Below are 17,231 nucleotides of genomic sequence, written 5' to 3' on the forward strand. Positions count from 1 at the left end.
GTTACTGTGCTCTCTATTTTTTGTCACGTCTAAGCATATACAGTATACACTATATACTGTATACGTACTACATACAGTGCAGAATAGGTGAAAATAAGTGACCAAAGTTATTGACGCTTTTGCACACGATGACGTCAAAACAATTTTAACAATGGTAAATCATGCGAAAGATAATTGATTGACCTAGACATATAAAAAAAATGGAGGAAACTGGAATACGGATAAGTGGAGATGCGCTCTATTAAATGTGACGAGCTATGAAGAAAGAGACAAAAATCCAATATTTTATATTCGAGTGGCCATACGATGACGTCACAATGTCCGGTTAGCCAAATGGATGCACGATTCTATATCTACAACTCATCTAATTTCAGAATATGTAAAAAAAAATAAAATTGACCATGTAGTTTAGAATCTATGACTGTTTAAAAAAAGGTATAATTTTGACAAATTTTTGAAATTGTTTATCAAAAACGCGCGCAAATTGTTCAATTCTACGTGCTCGTATGACGTGATTTTAAGTCGAAATTGTTTGAAAGTTGGTAAAATTACTAGAAAAGGCTGAAAAAACAAAAATCAAGCAAAAAAAACATGTTTTTGCCCTACGTGCGCACGCGCGCGTAAAAATATTGCGCACGCGTGGGAAATTTTGAAATGCTCAAAATGACATGAAACGCGTAGAAAGTTGATTAGAAATGGATTTTTCGCAATTTGAAATTTTAAACGCGCGTGCGCGCGTAACTTTTTGCGCAACCTGCCATTTTTAATCCATAGAAAGTTTGCGCTTGATATGACTTAAATTTTCACCAAGTTTCAATACAAAATGACTTTTGGTTTTTAATCTATGATCAATCATTGAAATTCATAAAATCGCGCGTAACTTACGCTGCGCGACTCAAAATTCATAAAAAAAAGTTTCTTGCACATCTACAGCTGCAGGTCAATCTTATGACAAAGTTATACAATCTTATGTTAGCCAGAATTTGAGATACGCTGCGAACAAAATTCGTGGAAAGAAAGAAGAATATAGAAAAAAAAAAAAAAAAAAAAAAAAAAAAAGAAAAAAAAGATTCTGACAATAACAAGGGGTTATCCGCCAAGTGCGGATAACCAAAAAAGATATTTACAATCACATGGGTTATCCTGCAACTAAGTTGCGGATAACCAAAAAAAAAAAAAAAAAAAAAAAAAGAAAAAGATCCTGACAATAACAAGGGGTTATCCGCCAAGTGCGGATAACCAACTAGATTTGAACTCGTCACTTTGACGAATTCGGGTTATCCGCCACGCAAACTGCACGTGCACGTCATACGTTAGAATATTGCGCTCAGAAAAACGATTATGCCATTGACAAAATGTTAGCGCGCTCTCTATTTTGTGTCACGTCTAAGTATATTAAGCATAACACTATACTGTATACATACTACATTCAGTGCAGAATAGATGAAAAAAAGTGACCAAAGTTATTGACGCTTTTGAACATGATGACGTCATCACAATTTTAAAAATGGTAAATCATGCGAAAGGTAATTGATTGACCTAGACAATATAAAAAAATAACGGGAAATGGAATACCGATAAGTGGAGATGCGCTCTATTAAATGTGATGAGCTATGACGAAAGAGACAAAAATCCTCTATTTTATATTCGAGTGGCCATACGATGACGTCACAATATCGGGTTAGCCATATCGATTAATTCGAAATTGTTTAAAAGTTGGTAAAATTACTAGAAATGGCTGGAAAAACATAAATCACGCGAAAAAAGCATGTTTTAACGCAACGTGCGCACTGCGCGCGTGGGAATTTTTGACATGCTCAAAATGACATGAAACGCATAGAAAGTTGATTAGAAATTGATTTTTTGCATTTTGAAATTTTATACGCGCGTGCGCGCGTAACTTTGTGTGAAACATGCAATTTTTAATCCATAGAAAGTTTGCCCTTGATATGACTTAAATTTTCACCAAGTGTCAATACAAAATGACTTTTGGTTTTTAACCTATGTTAAATACGCGAAATTCATAAAATCGCGCGTAACTCGGACGGGACCGAAAACCTTATTACGACATCTTCAGATAGAGGTCAATCTTCTGATTAGGTTATACAATGTTATGTTGAGAAGATTTAGAGATACACGCGCAACAAAATTTTGGGAAAGAAAGAAGAATAAGAAAGAAAACTAGATTTGAACTCGTCACTTTGACGAATTCGGGTTATCCGCCACGCAAACTGCACGTCATACGTTAGAATATTGAGCACAGAAAAACGATTATGCCATTGGAACAATTTTAGTGTGCTCTCTATTTTGTGTCACGTCTACAGAATACAGAATTATTAAGCATAACACTATATTGTATACGTACTACATTCAGTGCAGAATAGATGAAAAAAAGTGACCAAAGTTATTGACGCTTTTGAACATGATGAGGTCATCAAAATTTTAAAAATGGTAAATCATGCGAAAGGTAATTGATTGACCTAGACAATATAAAAAAATAACTGGAAATGGAATACCGATAAGTGGAGATGCGCTCTATTAAATGTGATGAGCTATGACGTAAGAGACAAAAATCCTCTATTTTATATTCGAGTGGCCATACAATGACGTCAAAATGTCGGGTTAGCCATATCGATGCATGATTCGATATCTACAACTCATCTACTTTCAGAATATGTAATAAAAAATAAAATTAACAATGTAGTTTAGAATCTATGACTGTTTAAAAAAAGGCATAATTTTGACGAATTTTTGAACTTTTTCATCAAAAACGCGCGTAAATTATCTAATTCCACGTGCTCGTATGACGTGATTTTAAGTCGAAATTGTTTAAAAGTTGGTAAAATTATTAGAAATGGCTGGAAAAACATAAATCACGCGAAAAAAGCATGTTTTAACGCTACGTGCGCACCGCACGCGTACAAAATTGCGCGCGCGTGGGAATTTTGTACATGCTCAAAATGACATGAAACGCATAGAAAGTTGATTAGAAATTGATTTTTCGCATTTTGAAATTTTAAACGCGCGTGCGCGCGTAACTTTGTGTGAGACATGCAATTTTTAATCCATAGAAAGTTTGCCCTTAATATGACTTAAATTTTCACCAAGTGTCAATACAAAATGACTTTTGGTTTTTAACCTATGTTAAATACGCGAAATTCATAAAATTGCGCGTAACTTACGCTGCGCAACTCGCACGGGACTGAAAACCTTATTACGACATCTTCAGATAGAGGTCAATCTTTTGATAAAGTTATACACTGTTATGTTGAGAAGATTTAGAGATACACGCGCAACAAAATTCTGGGAAAGAAAGAAGAATAAGAAAGAAAAAAAAAAAAAAAAAAAGATCCTGACAATAACAAGGGGTTATCCGCCAAGTGCGGATAACCAAATAAAAAAAAAAAAAAAAGATCCTGACAATAACAAGGGGTTATCCGCCAAGTGCGGATAACCAACTAGATTTGAACTCGTCACTACGTACGAGTTAGGTTATCCGCAGCCCAAAAGCCACGTGCACGTCATACGTTAGAATATTGCACACAGAAAAACGCTTATACCATTGAAAAAATGTTAGTGCGCTCTCTATTTTGTGTCACGTCTAAGTATAAACAGTTTACACTATATATTGTATACGTACTATATACAGTGAAGAATAGATGAAAATAAGTGACCAAAGTTATTGACGCCTTTGGACATGATGACGTTTCAAAAAATTAAAAAATGGTAAATCATGCGAAAGATAATTGATTGACCTAGGCAATATAAAAACATGGAGGAAAATGAAATACGGATAAGTGGAGATGCGCTCTATTAAATGTGATGAGCTATGACGAAAGAGACAAAAATCCTCTATTTTATATTCGAGTGGCCATACGATGACGTCACAATATCCGGTTAGCCATATCGATGCATGATTCGATATCTACAACTCATCTACTTTCAGAATATGTAATAAACAATAAAATTCACCTTGTAGTTTAGAATCTATAACTGTTTAAAAAAAGGCATAATTTTGACGAATTTTTGAACTTTTTCATCAAAAACGCGCGCAAATTATCCAATTCCACGTGCTCGTATGACGTGATTTTAAGGCGAAATTGTTAAAAAATTGGTAAAATTACTAGAAAAGGCTGGAAAAACATAAATCACGCGAAAAAATTATATTTGTGCGCTACATGCGCACGCGCGCGTAAAATAATTGCGCGTGCGTGGGAATTTTTGAAATGCTCAAAATGACATGAAACGCGTAGAAAGTTGATTAGAAATGGATTTTTCGCATTTTGAAATTTTAAACGCCCGTGCGCGCGTAACTTTCTGTGAAACATGCCATTTTTAATCCATAGAAAGTTTGCCCTTGATATGACTTAAATGTTCACCAAGTGTCATTACAAAATGACTTTTGGTTTTTAGTCTATGTTAAATACGCGAAATTCATAAAATCGCGCGTATCTTACGCTGCGCGACTCAAAATTCATAAAAAAAAGTTTCTTGCACATCTACAGCTGCAGGTCAATCTTATGACAAAGTTATACAATCTTATGTTAGCCAGAATTTGAGATACGCTGCGAACAAAATTCGTGGAAAGAAAGAAGAATATAGAAAAAAAAAAAAAAAAAGAAAAAAAAGATCCTGACAATAACAAGGGGTTATCCGCCAAGTGCGGATAACCAAAAAAAAAAAAAAAAGATCCTGACAATAACAAGGGGTTAACCAACCAACTAGATTTGATTAACCAACTAGATTTGAACTCGTCACTACGGACGAGTTAGGTTATCCGCAGCGCAAAAGCCACGTGCACGTCATACGTTAGAATATTGCGCGCAGAAAAACGATTATGCCCTTGAAAAAATGTTACTGTGCTCTCTATTTTTTGTCACGTCTAAGCATATACGGTATACACTATATACTGTATATGTACTACATACAGTGCAGAATAGGTGAAAATAAGTGACCAAAGTTATTGACGCTTTTGCACACGATGACGTCAAAACAATTTTAACAATGGTAAATCATGCGAAAGATAATTGATTGACCTAGACATATAAAAAAAATGGAGGAAACTGGAATACGGATAAGTGGAGATGCGCTCTATTAAATGTGACGAGCTATGAAGAAAGAGACAAAAATCCAATATTTTATATTCGAGTGGCCATACGATGACGTCACAATGTCCGGTTAGCCAAATGGATGCACGATTCTATATCTACAACTCATCTACTTTCAGAATATGTAAAAAAAAATAAAATTGACCATGTAGTTTAGAATCTATGACTGTTTAAACAAAGGTATAATTTTGACAAATTTTTGAAATTGTTTATCAAAAACGCGCGCAAATTGTTCAATTCTACGTGCTCGTATGACGTGATTTTAAGTCGAAATTGTTTGAAAGTTGGTAAAATTACTAGAAAAGGCTGAAAAAACAAAAATCAAGCAAAAAAAACATGTCTTTGCCCTATGTGCGCACGCGCGCGTAAAAATATTGCGCACGCGTGGGAAATTTTGAAATGCTCAAAATGACATGAAACGCGTAGAAAGTTGATTTTTGCGCAACCTGCCATTTTTAATCCATAGAAAGTTTGCGCTTGATATGACTTAAATTTTCACCAAGTTTCAATATAAAATGACTTTTGGTTTTTAATCTATGATCAATCATTGAAATTCATAAAATCGCGCGTAACTTACGCTGCGCGACTCAAAATTCATAAAAAAAAGTTTCTTGCACATCTACAGCTGCAGGTCAATCTTATGACAAAGTTATACAATCTTATGTTAGCCAGAATTTGAGATACGCTGCGAACAAAATTCGTGGAAAGAAAGAAGAATATAGAACTAGATTTGAACTCGTCACTTTGACGAGTTCGGGTTATCCGCGCAAACGCAACATGCACATTCTTAACCATATGAACCTCGACAATTATTATGCCATCCTATGACATGAAATAAATATGTTTACAGTGCTGAATTGTACCTATTATGTAGCATACATCATATTACAGTATTTTACAGAATAAACTGTATATGTTATATACAGTGTAGCCTAGACAAAATTACGAGACCCATCTTTTAAATCTAATTATTAACACGATGACGTCATCAAATTGACATATAAAGATAACAATTTTAGAAGATAATTATCTAAATAATTACATTAAAACAAATTTGAAGAATTTTGGGCACGTAAAAGTGAGATGCGCTCTCGTTTAAACGCAATGAACTTTTACGCAAGAGATGAAAATATGACTTTTTGAATTCAACTGGCCATATGATGACGTCACAACATCTGATTGGCAAAATATTCACATGAATTTGTATCTGCAATCCAATAGCTTCCAGAAAACGTTTTAATCATGATTATCACTTTTTATTCTGACGAGCTATAACAGATTGAAATTTACTGTAAAGATGAAAATAGGTGACCCACGTTATTTACATTTTTAGACATGATAATGTCATAAAAAAATAAAATATTTTTAAGTCATGCGAAAGATAGTTGATTGACCTAGACAGTATTAAAATATCTGAGGAAATAGAATATGTATAAGCGAGATGCGCTCTATTTAATATGATGAGCAATAACGAAAAAGTAAAAAATCCTATATTTTACATTCGTGTGGCCATACGATGACGTCATAACATCCGAGGGGTAAAGATTCTGCATGAATTCATATCTACAACATATCTGCTTACATATTAAATTTAAAAAATTGGGGGTCGTGGATGATCCTGAGGAGCTATAATAGATTAAAAATAGGCATAATTTTGACAATATTTTGTCACTTTTGCAACTAAAACGCGTGCAAATGGTCTAAATCAACGTGTTCGTATGACTTCATTTTAATTTGAAATGATGTCAATCTTTTTAAAAATGACTAAGAAAGGCTGTAAAATCATAATTCAAGAGAAAAACACATGATTTTTATGCTACGTGCGCACCTTACGCATAATTTTTTTCGCGCACGTGGGAATTTTTGACATGCTTAAAATGTCATGATCAGCGTAGAAAGTTGATTAGAAATTAATTTTGCGCATTTTGAAATTTTAAATGCGTGTGCGCGCGTAACTTCTTGTGAAACATGCCATTTTTAATCCATAGAAAGTTTGCCCTTAATGTGACTTAAATTTTCACCTAGTGTCAATACAAAATGACTTTTGGTTTATAATCTATGATCAATCATTAAAATTCATAAAATCGCACGTAACTTACGCTGCGCGACTCTAACGTCATATAACGAAATTTCTTGCACATCTACAGCTACAGGTAAATCTTATGACAAAGTTATGCAATCTTATGTTGACCATAATTAGAGATACGCTGCGAACAAAATTCCGGGAAAGAAAGAAGAATAACAAAGAAGATGATGAAGATGAAAAAAAAGATATTTACAATCACAAGGGTTATCCGCAACTAAGATCGTGACAATAACAAGGGGTTATCCGCCAAGTGCGGATAACCAATCAGACTTTAAATAGATTATTTTGTAGTTTTAATCAAGTAATCACTTGACGAAAAAAATAATGTTTTCACTTATAAAATGACAAAATAAATGGTTAAATTCGACCAAAAACCCATTGGCTGGCAGCCAATTTGACCATTTTTTGCTTTAAAATACATTTTTTTAGGTAAATACATTTTTTTTTCGATCCAATTTTTGCTCAAAGTGGATAACTATTAGGTGACATTAAAATAGCATATTCAACAACAAAAATTGTAAGAATTATTTTTTCAGGGGGACAATACAACTTCAAAACAAAAAAACTTTTTTTCTTAATTTCTGTCTTAATTTGTTGCATATTAAACTATGTTATGCTTCATACTTTTAAACTACTACTGTTTATTTATTATTTTTAAATAACATTCTTTGGATTTAATATAATATTTTAAATAAATTTTAAATCTACGAAATAATATAATGGGCTGTTTAGATTTTTGTTTAATATTTCCTTTTACATTAAAACAAATGTTATATTGTTTATTTACAGAATCTGATGAAGTAGTAAGATATGAGTTTTGAGAACATGTTAGGAAATAAAGGGAAATGCCCAAATAAAAAATATTTTTTGTTTATTATACCATTATGGTTTGCTTATGGTATATAATGGATTCGAATAAGAATTATTATTACCTAATACAGAGTGCTTTTTTTGCATACTTCCCATTTTCTCATTGCCATAGTGGCAGATTTAGAGATGGTGAATTATCTTAGTATACCATAATAATATACACAAAATTCATGAATGTTAAATGTTCTTCATAGGATATATTTAGTACTATTTAGTTTTATTAATTATACGTATTTTGTTTTATACCTACATAGATTTCTTAATCTTAAGTCTGCCATCATATTTAATTTAGGTGGGTTGGGAACACTTGTGTAGTTGATTGATTTTATTCTCTAAATACTCTTGATTATTATGTTTTCAGCATGGTATTAATATCGTAAATTACTTACTTCATTCATTTCATTAAATCATATATACCTACCTATTATTGTTTTGTATCTGGATACAACTGTATTAGTACATAGCAACTAGTAACACTAACAGTAGTGAATGAAGGAACAAGAATGTATAACTTTACACCCACACTAATTATGTGTTCTCTATATATAACTTAAACAAACAAATCTAGTATCGACTACGGTAACATACAATCATTAACTGTATGTTTAACCACAGTCAATACTAGATTTGTTTAATTTATAATTATATTTAATTATTTTATAAATATATTTTTTATATTGTAATAATTCGGATAATTTATTTTAATGTTATTGCACATTTAGAACAGTATTTTCTTGTTTTTTTTAAAAATTGTGTATTGTAAAGTTTAAATGTGAACATTTTTATATTTTTATAATACTGAGATTTCTTTGTAATATAATGCCTTTATCCTTTGGCTAAATTGTCTTTTTATCTTTTTTATACCTGAATAAATAAACAAAATTAAATTAAACATTTAACAACAGAAAATTAATGTACTGTGATAAATAAACTGTACTAACTTACCTGTTTTGGATTTATCATATCTGATTGGTAATTTGGGATGCAGCACAGATTCTCCTAAAAAAAATAATGATAACCATTATGTAGTAATCAAATAATATTATTACTATATGAGAAATTATTATACAGTAGATTTTATAATCACAGATTATAACTATTATTAACTCACCTTGTAATAACTTTGTTTTACTTGCTTTATCCCATTTTATTTCCGAACTGATTGGAAATTCCTCCATTGACTTATACAATTTCCCTTCAGATTTTACTATTTATTAAAATCAAGATAACACCACAATTTAGTATGCTTTACAGAGATTAATTCAGTATGCTTTACAGAGATTAATTCAGTATAAAACTAATCAGTTTCATAATTCAACATTTAATCAGTAATTGTTGTCAATTAAAATAATTGTCACTTGATTCAGAACTTTGTTTTGGTGCATGCGGTTTTATTTTAGAATTTAGTGACAACTTTATAATTACCACTCAAATAAATTTCTATTTGCTCTGATTTAAAATAACAGTAGATTTATCACAAACTATAATAACTTGACCTTAACCTGACTCACTTGATTTAGAACCGTATGGAAATTCCTTTGTTGAACTAAGCAATACATTATCTGATTCCTCTATTGAAATAAAGATGACAACATTTTGGGATTGCTTTTATGTTACATGTACAACTGTAACAGTAATTATGAGTACAGATAATAATATGGTAATGTTTTTGCAAAGGGAATAAAAAAACAAAAAAAGGTGTAGAAAATAAAAATTTGTTTTTTTATGTAACACGAAATTTAACACAATAGATTGACAGAGAAGCAAGAGTTAATTAATTAATCCACTTTTTTACACTCTTTCCAATAGTAGGTTAATTCAGTATAAACTCAACAGTTTTCTAATTAATTAACTATCACTTTTTATTATTGGTCTTGATCGAATTAAAATATTACAGTACGGGTAGATTTTATAATCATAAACAACTATAATAACTTACCTAACTTTGTTTCACTTGGACGTTCAAGCTGCTTTATTTCAGAACTAATTGGCAATACATCTCTTGACCTATACAATACATCCTCTGATTTTTCTATTGCAATAAAGAGGATAACAATTTGGTATAACTATCTGTAGAAGGTTGACTCAGCATTTCACACACAATTGTTTGCTTTAGTGTACATGGATATTATATCAGTACATGCAACATAGTAACACTAGTTCATATTCATGTACTTTAGTGTAGCCTAACAGTCAGAGTGCATTTTGTACATTGCCTTGGTAAATTATTACAATATTTTTGTTTAAAATATTTAACATTAAACATTGGTAAAAAGCGTATATTAGATCAAAAACAATTTCATACAAATTATTTTTAGAAATCATCAATGTGACAATTATATTTTTTATTGAGACATGACGTTTTGCAAACTGACTGACAGTATTGTATCAGAATTTTAAAAAGGGCTTAAAAATTGAATTTATTTTTATAATTGTGATGGTCAAATCAGAGCTTTTGCCAACATTTGATTAAGTACCTGTTCAATAACATATTTATGTACAGTATAATAATGTATGGTTTACGTATAATAACCCATAATTTTTTTTAATTATATATTTCTACCCAATTTTGTATATTAAGTCATATAAACAATATGTATTTTAATGAATAACAACCCATTATTAATGTACTGTACACAAAATAACAAAATGTTACTTCTAAAGTTTCGGAAGAAAACGCTTTAAAATCTGAAATTGAAATATAAACCTTTGATTTCAACCTACTTTCTTGGCTTCATGATTTCATGAATTGTTTTAGCTTTAGCTATAAATGAGTGTTTTGTAAAGTCTCAACATAAAAATGCTTGGTGTTTTGTTCATTCAGTTGATTCAATCTCACTGATTGCCTTAGAGTTTATACACTGAATAAGCTATGTTTCAGAATCGTATAACGGGGCTGCAACATTTTTATGGGAATTACTATTATGTCTGAGGCAGAAATCATGAAAAAATTTATTATTTCCTATGTTAAAGGTAGCCAACCTATTTCCAAATTTTAGCTGAAACAACCTTCTAAATAATCTCAATTATGAAGTCGATTATCTCAACTATTAAGTCGTCATCATGTCAAAACATTTTAACGAAGTGGATTACTTACAGTAATTTCATCTATACAGCATATTATGTTATAGCTCCTCAGAATGAAAATTAAAACATGGAAACTGCTGAATTGTTTGTAGATATGAATTCATGTCAAAATATTAATATATACACCTGTTTCCCAGTGATGTATCTCCACATACTAACTATTTCCGAAGTATCATAAGAGTATTTGGCAATACAGCATCACATGTGGTGACTGTATCATGTAAGGTTAGGTTAAGAGAGGTTAGTTAGATACATGTGAAACACATGTGATGTTGTATTATGAAAATTCATATGATACTTCGGAAATTGATACAGTGCCGAGAAGCGGCCGATAAATAATTTTTTCTTCATTCATTTGGATTGAATCATTCATAGATTCATTACTATTATTTTATATAGAAAATGCTTTTGGGAAGTGGAACAGATTTGTCAAAATGGTATATGTAGGTAACATATACAGTACATTACTCTAGGTATAGAAAAGTATAAAAAAAATCTAGTACTGAGTGATATGTAAACACAAAAGAAACGAAAAAAACTTATATACTTACCTATTTTGGGTATAGTATGTCTGCTTGGCCATTTAGGACGCATCGAATACTTGGATTCTTCTAAAAGACATAAATGAGAACTTGTGATGTGATCATAAAACAAAGTTCTTTTTAACTGGTAGTTTTATGCTTGCTTCACTCTTTCCAATAAAAGCAATTTGTAATTGGTCTGAATTGAATTAAACTATAATTCACCTGGTAATAACTTTATTTCACTTGGTTCAGAACTGAATGGTAATTTCTTCATCAGTGGCTGATACGATGCATCTTGTGATTTCTCTATTAATATCAAGACAAAAATACATTCCAATAATATGCTTTACAGGAGGTTAATTTAGCATTACACCATTTTCCTGTTATACATGTACAACTGTATTACTGAATTTAGTCCATAAAATGAGCATTGCCAACAATTATAGTGAGGCAAGCAATTTTAATTAGACAAAAAAATTATTATCTCAACTATTAAGTCGCAACCACAGCAAGACCAAATTTACTGATTTAATGAAGTAGTTTGGTAGCATGTTATAAACAACTTTTTTTCACAATTTTGTATTTTCTATACCCACCTTTCCTTGTAATCTTCATATGTTCCATTGCTTCAGATAATTCTTCAGTTGTTCTTCTTAAATCAATATGTTTTTCTTTGAGTTTCCTTGTTACATACTCAGTTAGACCACCTAAACAATAAAACAAATAACTTTTGTTTAAATCAATACATTTCTCTCTTAATTTGTTGCCTATTAAACTACGTTATGCTTCATATTTTTAAACTACAATATTATACAATCTTACAATAGATAATATATACAATATTTGCGACATTTAACTATACAGTATACAGAGTACACAGGAGCATGAACCCCATATTTATATTGTTTATTTATTATTTAATAACATTCTTTTAAAATAAATACATTTTAAATCTACTAAATAATATAATGGGCTGTTTAGATTCTTGTTTAGTATTTCCTTTTACATTAAAAAAATGTTATAATGTTTATTTACAGAATCTGATAAAGCAGCAAGATATGAGTTCTGAGAGCATGTTAGGAAATAAAGGGAAATGCCCAAATAAAAAAGATTTTTAGTCTCCTGTAATCTTGAATTATGTTTTGTTTATTATACCATTATGTTTTGCTTATAATATATAATGGATTCGAATAAGAATTATTATTACATAAAATACAGAGTTCTCTTTTTCACATACATCCAATTTTCTCATTGCAGTAGTGGCAGATTTAGAGATGGTGAATTATATTCTTAGTTAACCATAATATTATACACAAAATTCATAAATGTTAAATGTTCTTCATAGGATATATTTAGTATTATTTAGTGTTATTATTTATACATATTTTTGTTTATACCTACACAGATTTCTTAATCCGACTCTGCCATCATATTTAATTCAAGTTTTGGAACACTTGTGTAGTTGATTGATTTTATTCTCTAAATACTCTTGGTTATTATGTTGACTAATTTTCAGCATAGTATTAGCGTATAGTAATCATTAATAAAACATTATATTGTAAATTCATTTTAAGCATATTATTATTTTTGTGTAACTGGATACAACTGTATCAGTACCTAGCAACATAGTAACAGTAGGGAGTGAAGGAACAAGAATGTATAACTTTACACCCACACTAATTATTTGTTCCCTATATATAAGTAAATAATTTTTTTTTATATATATATTTTATATATATTTATTTTAATGTTAATGTTTAATAAAATTCCTCCATTGACAATTTCCCTTTCGATTTTACCATTTAGTCAAATCATGGAGCTATAAAATTAGTTAATTTTATAGCTCCATGTTCAAATCAAGATAACACCACAATTTAGTATGCTTTACAGGAGGTTAATTATAGTATGAACTAATCAGTTTCATAATTGATTAAAAAGCGTAATCAGTAATTGTTGTCAATTAAAATAATTATAATTATCACTTGATTCAGACCCTTTGTTTTGGTTTCATGCTTTTTTATTTTATTTTTATTTTATTTTATTCAAACTCATTCAACAGCGGGAAACCCGCCCCTTACAGAATGGAATAAACTATACCATATAAAAATATATATAAATCTTAAAATCTAACAATACAAAATTATACAATTTTACTAATTTTATTACAAAAACAATTATAACGGTCAAAAAAGAGATCAATAGAATTATCTTTAACAACACAATTATTAAAAAGAAGACAAATACGTGAAATAAATCCATTCTTGGTAACATTAACACGACAATACGGCACATAAAGAAGATTACATTTGGAATTACGAGTACGACAACCAACAGCTTTAACATGAAAGGAAAACAAGGAGATAAAATTACAATTGAAACGGGAATTCATACATTTATACAAAAACTGAAGATCGAACATAGAACGACGAGAGACAAGCGAAGGAAGAGAGACAGACAAAGGAGGACAGTGACAAGTAGAATACACAAAACGAACAAAACGATCTTGGACTCTTTGAAGACGGGTACTATGAACAGACGAAAACGAATTAGACACAACACTACAGTATTCAAGATGGGGAATTTTTAAAACACCAGCAATTACGACGTATCATGCCTAACATTCTATTTGCTTTACTAACAGCAGCATCAACTTGAGGAATAAAATTTAAGTTACAGTCGATAATAATACCAAGATCTTTATGACGGTCAATTCTTTCCAAAACATGATTATTAATGCTGTAATCATATTGGATATATTGTCTTTTCTTAGTAATCGTCATAATTTTGCATTTTGGTAAGTTTAAACTCAGCTTCCAGGTGGTGGTCCATCTGAAGAGTGTACCAAGGTCATTTTGAAGGGAAGCGGCCGATAAATAATTTTTTCTTCATTCATTTGGATTTAATCATTCATAGATTCATTACTATTATTTTATATAGAAAATGCTTTTGGGAAGTGGAACAGATTTGTCAAAATGGTATATGTAGGTAACATATACAGTACATTACTCTAGGTATAGAAAAGTATAAAAAAAATCTAGTACTGAGTGATATGTAAACACAAAAGAAACGAAAAAAACTTATATACTTACCTATTTTGGGTATAGTATGTGTGCTTGGCCATTTAGGACGCATCGAATACTTGGATTCTTCTAAAAGACATAAATGAGAACTTGTGATGTGATCATAAAACAAAGTTCTTTTTAACTGGTAGTTTTATGCTTGCTTATTTTAGAACTGAGTGGCAAATTTAATTATCACTCAAATGAATTTCTATTTGGTCCGATTCAAAATAATACAGTTGATTTATAATCACAAACTATAATAACTCACCTGACTCACTTGATTCTTGTATTTTAGAACCGTATGGAAATTCCTTTGTTGAACTATCCAATACACCTTCTGATACCTCTATTGAAATAAAGACAGTAACAGTAGTTATGAGTACAGGAACAATGTTTTTGCGAAAGTCATAACAAAAAAAAAGATGTACACTATGAGTGTAAATGTTGGGTTCTGAATGTAATGACAAAACAAAATTATTATACGAATTAAAAGGAAATATTTATAATTATTACCCGTATGTAACAACAAATTTAACATAATAAATTGACAGAAGCAAGAGGTGGTTATCCGACGCAACATAGTTTTCTTATTATTATCTTGCGCTATCAATCATCTTTCGCGTGATTCACAAAATTTGTAATTTTGATGACGTCATCATGTCAAAACATTTTAACAAAGTGGATTACTTACAGTAATTTCATCTATACAGCATATTATGTTATAGCTCCTCAGAATGAAAATTAAAACATGGAAACTGCTGAATTGTTTGTAGATATGAATTCATGTCAAAATATTAATATATACACCTGTTTCCCAGTGATGTATCTCCACATACTAACTATTTCCGAAGTATCATAAGAGTATTTGGCAATACAGCATCACATGTGGTGACTGTATCATGTAAGGTTAGGTTAAGAGAGGTTAGTTAGATACATGTGAAACACATGTGATGTTGTATTATGAAAATTCATATGATACTTCGGAAATTGATACAGTGCCGAGAAGCGGCCGATAAATAATTTTTTCTTCATTCATTTGGATTTAATCATTCATAGATTCATTACTATTATTTTATATAGAAAATATGGGAAGTGGAACAGATTTGTCAAAATGGTATATGTAGGTAACATATACAGTACATTACTCTAGGTATAGAAAAGTATAAAAAAAATCTAGTACTGAGTGATATGTAAACACAAAAGAAACGAAAAAAACTTATATACTTACCTATTATGGGTATAGTATGTGTGCTTGGCCATTTAGGACGCAGCGAATACTTGGATTCTTCTAAAAGACATAAATGAGAACTTGTGATGTGATCATAAAACAAAGTTCTTTTTAACTGGTAGTTTTATGCTTGCTTCACTCTTTCCAATAAAAGCAATTTGTAATTGGTCTGAATTGAATTAAACTATAATTCACCTGGTAATAACTTTATTTCACTTGGTTCAGAACTGAATGGTAATTTCTTCATCAGTGGCTGATACGATGCATCTTGTGATTTCTCTATTAATATCAAGACAAAAATACATTCCAATAATATGCTTTACAGGAGGTTAATTTAGCATTACACCATTTTCCTGTTATACATGTACAACTGTATTACTGAATTTAGTCCATAAAATGAGCATTGCCAACAATTATAGTGAGGCAAGCAATTTTAATTAGACAAAAAAAAACACAAAAAGCTGTACTCTGTAAAGGTGTACCTCCTGGTTTCTGGATGGAGTAACATTGATGAAACAGTATTGAATTGTATTTAAAAAAATAATGAGGGTGCTATACACATTACCATATTACAAAGAAATAATGTAATCATTTTAACCTGTAAGTATGGTAAAATCTATCGCTTTATTTTACCTAGACTGCATAGTAAATACCTACTACTAATAAGATTAAATAAATAAATACTATTTTTATTGTTTCATCAGTGATAATCATGCAGGTTTTGAGGCTCTTATTTTAACCTGCATCAGATCTATGATCTGGCAGTTGGGGATTGAGTTTGTCCTGTCATTTAACTTAAACATGGCACTAATATCAATAATACATTCAAAATTAATAAGGGGAAAGGGTGGTGGTGAGAAACACCAATTCCAAAAAAAACAAAACATTCATAACAATGAGTTTAATCTTCGGTGAAATAAGAGTTTGTCAATTTGTGAAGGATCCTGTTTCTAAGACAACATAAGCTTTCTACTGATGAGGTGTGCCAGAGACTCATTGATGATAATAGTTATAGAAATGCTAGGCTCTAGTTCACATTCTTTTCAGTTTGATGACTGGGGAGATAAGAGACAATTTTAAGATCAGTATAGCTACGGTAGTTATGCCATCAATTATCAATCATCTTTCGTGTGATTCACAAAATCTGTAATTTTGATGACGTCATCATGTCAAAACTTTTTAACAAAGTGGATTACTTACAGTAATTTCATCTATACAGCATATTATGTTATAGCTCCTCAGAATGAAAATTAAAACATGGAAACT

The 17,231-nt window shown here is 30.6% G+C and overlaps 2 protein-coding genes across 2 annotated transcripts in view; both read right to left on the bottom strand.

The window, feature by feature from the left end:
* Positions 1 to 15,295, bottom strand: part of LOC144850962 (uncharacterized) — a 27,405-nt gene extending 12,110 nt beyond the window's left edge. The window contains exons 1-9 of the mRNA XM_078708484.1: positions 15,006 to 15,295; positions 14,765 to 14,824; positions 12,272 to 12,382; positions 11,898 to 11,981; positions 11,703 to 11,762; positions 10,004 to 10,096; positions 9,576 to 9,635; positions 9,176 to 9,271; positions 8,983 to 9,063 (exon numbers count right to left, since the gene is read on the bottom strand). Coding sequence (XP_078564610.1) covers positions 8,983 to 9,063; positions 9,176 to 9,271; positions 9,576 to 9,635; positions 10,004 to 10,096; positions 11,703 to 11,762; positions 11,898 to 11,981; positions 12,272 to 12,382; positions 14,765 to 14,807 — 628 coding nt within the window. The 5' untranslated portion in view covers positions 14,808 to 14,824; positions 15,006 to 15,295. The remainder of the gene's footprint in view (positions 1 to 8,982; positions 9,064 to 9,175; positions 9,272 to 9,575; positions 9,636 to 10,003; positions 10,097 to 11,702; positions 11,763 to 11,897; positions 11,982 to 12,271; positions 12,383 to 14,764; positions 14,825 to 15,005) is intronic.
* LOC144850963 (uncharacterized) overlaps positions 14,899 to 17,231 on the bottom strand; it is a 16,479-nt gene continuing 14,146 nt past the window's right edge. Inside the window, exons 12-15 of the mRNA XM_078708485.1 lie at positions 16,161 to 16,244; positions 15,966 to 16,025; positions 15,006 to 15,083; positions 14,899 to 14,909 (exon numbers count right to left, since the gene is read on the bottom strand). Of these exons, the coding sequence (XP_078564611.1) occupies positions 14,899 to 14,909; positions 15,006 to 15,083; positions 15,966 to 16,025; positions 16,161 to 16,244 (233 nt within the window). The remainder of the gene's footprint in view (positions 14,910 to 15,005; positions 15,084 to 15,965; positions 16,026 to 16,160; positions 16,245 to 17,231) is intronic.

Source organism: Antedon bifida, chromosome 8 (assembly GCF_963402885.1).
Source record: "Antedon bifida chromosome 8, ecAntBifi1.1, whole genome shotgun sequence".
NCBI lineage: Eukaryota > Metazoa > Echinodermata > Crinoidea > Comatulida > Antedonidae > Antedon > Antedon bifida.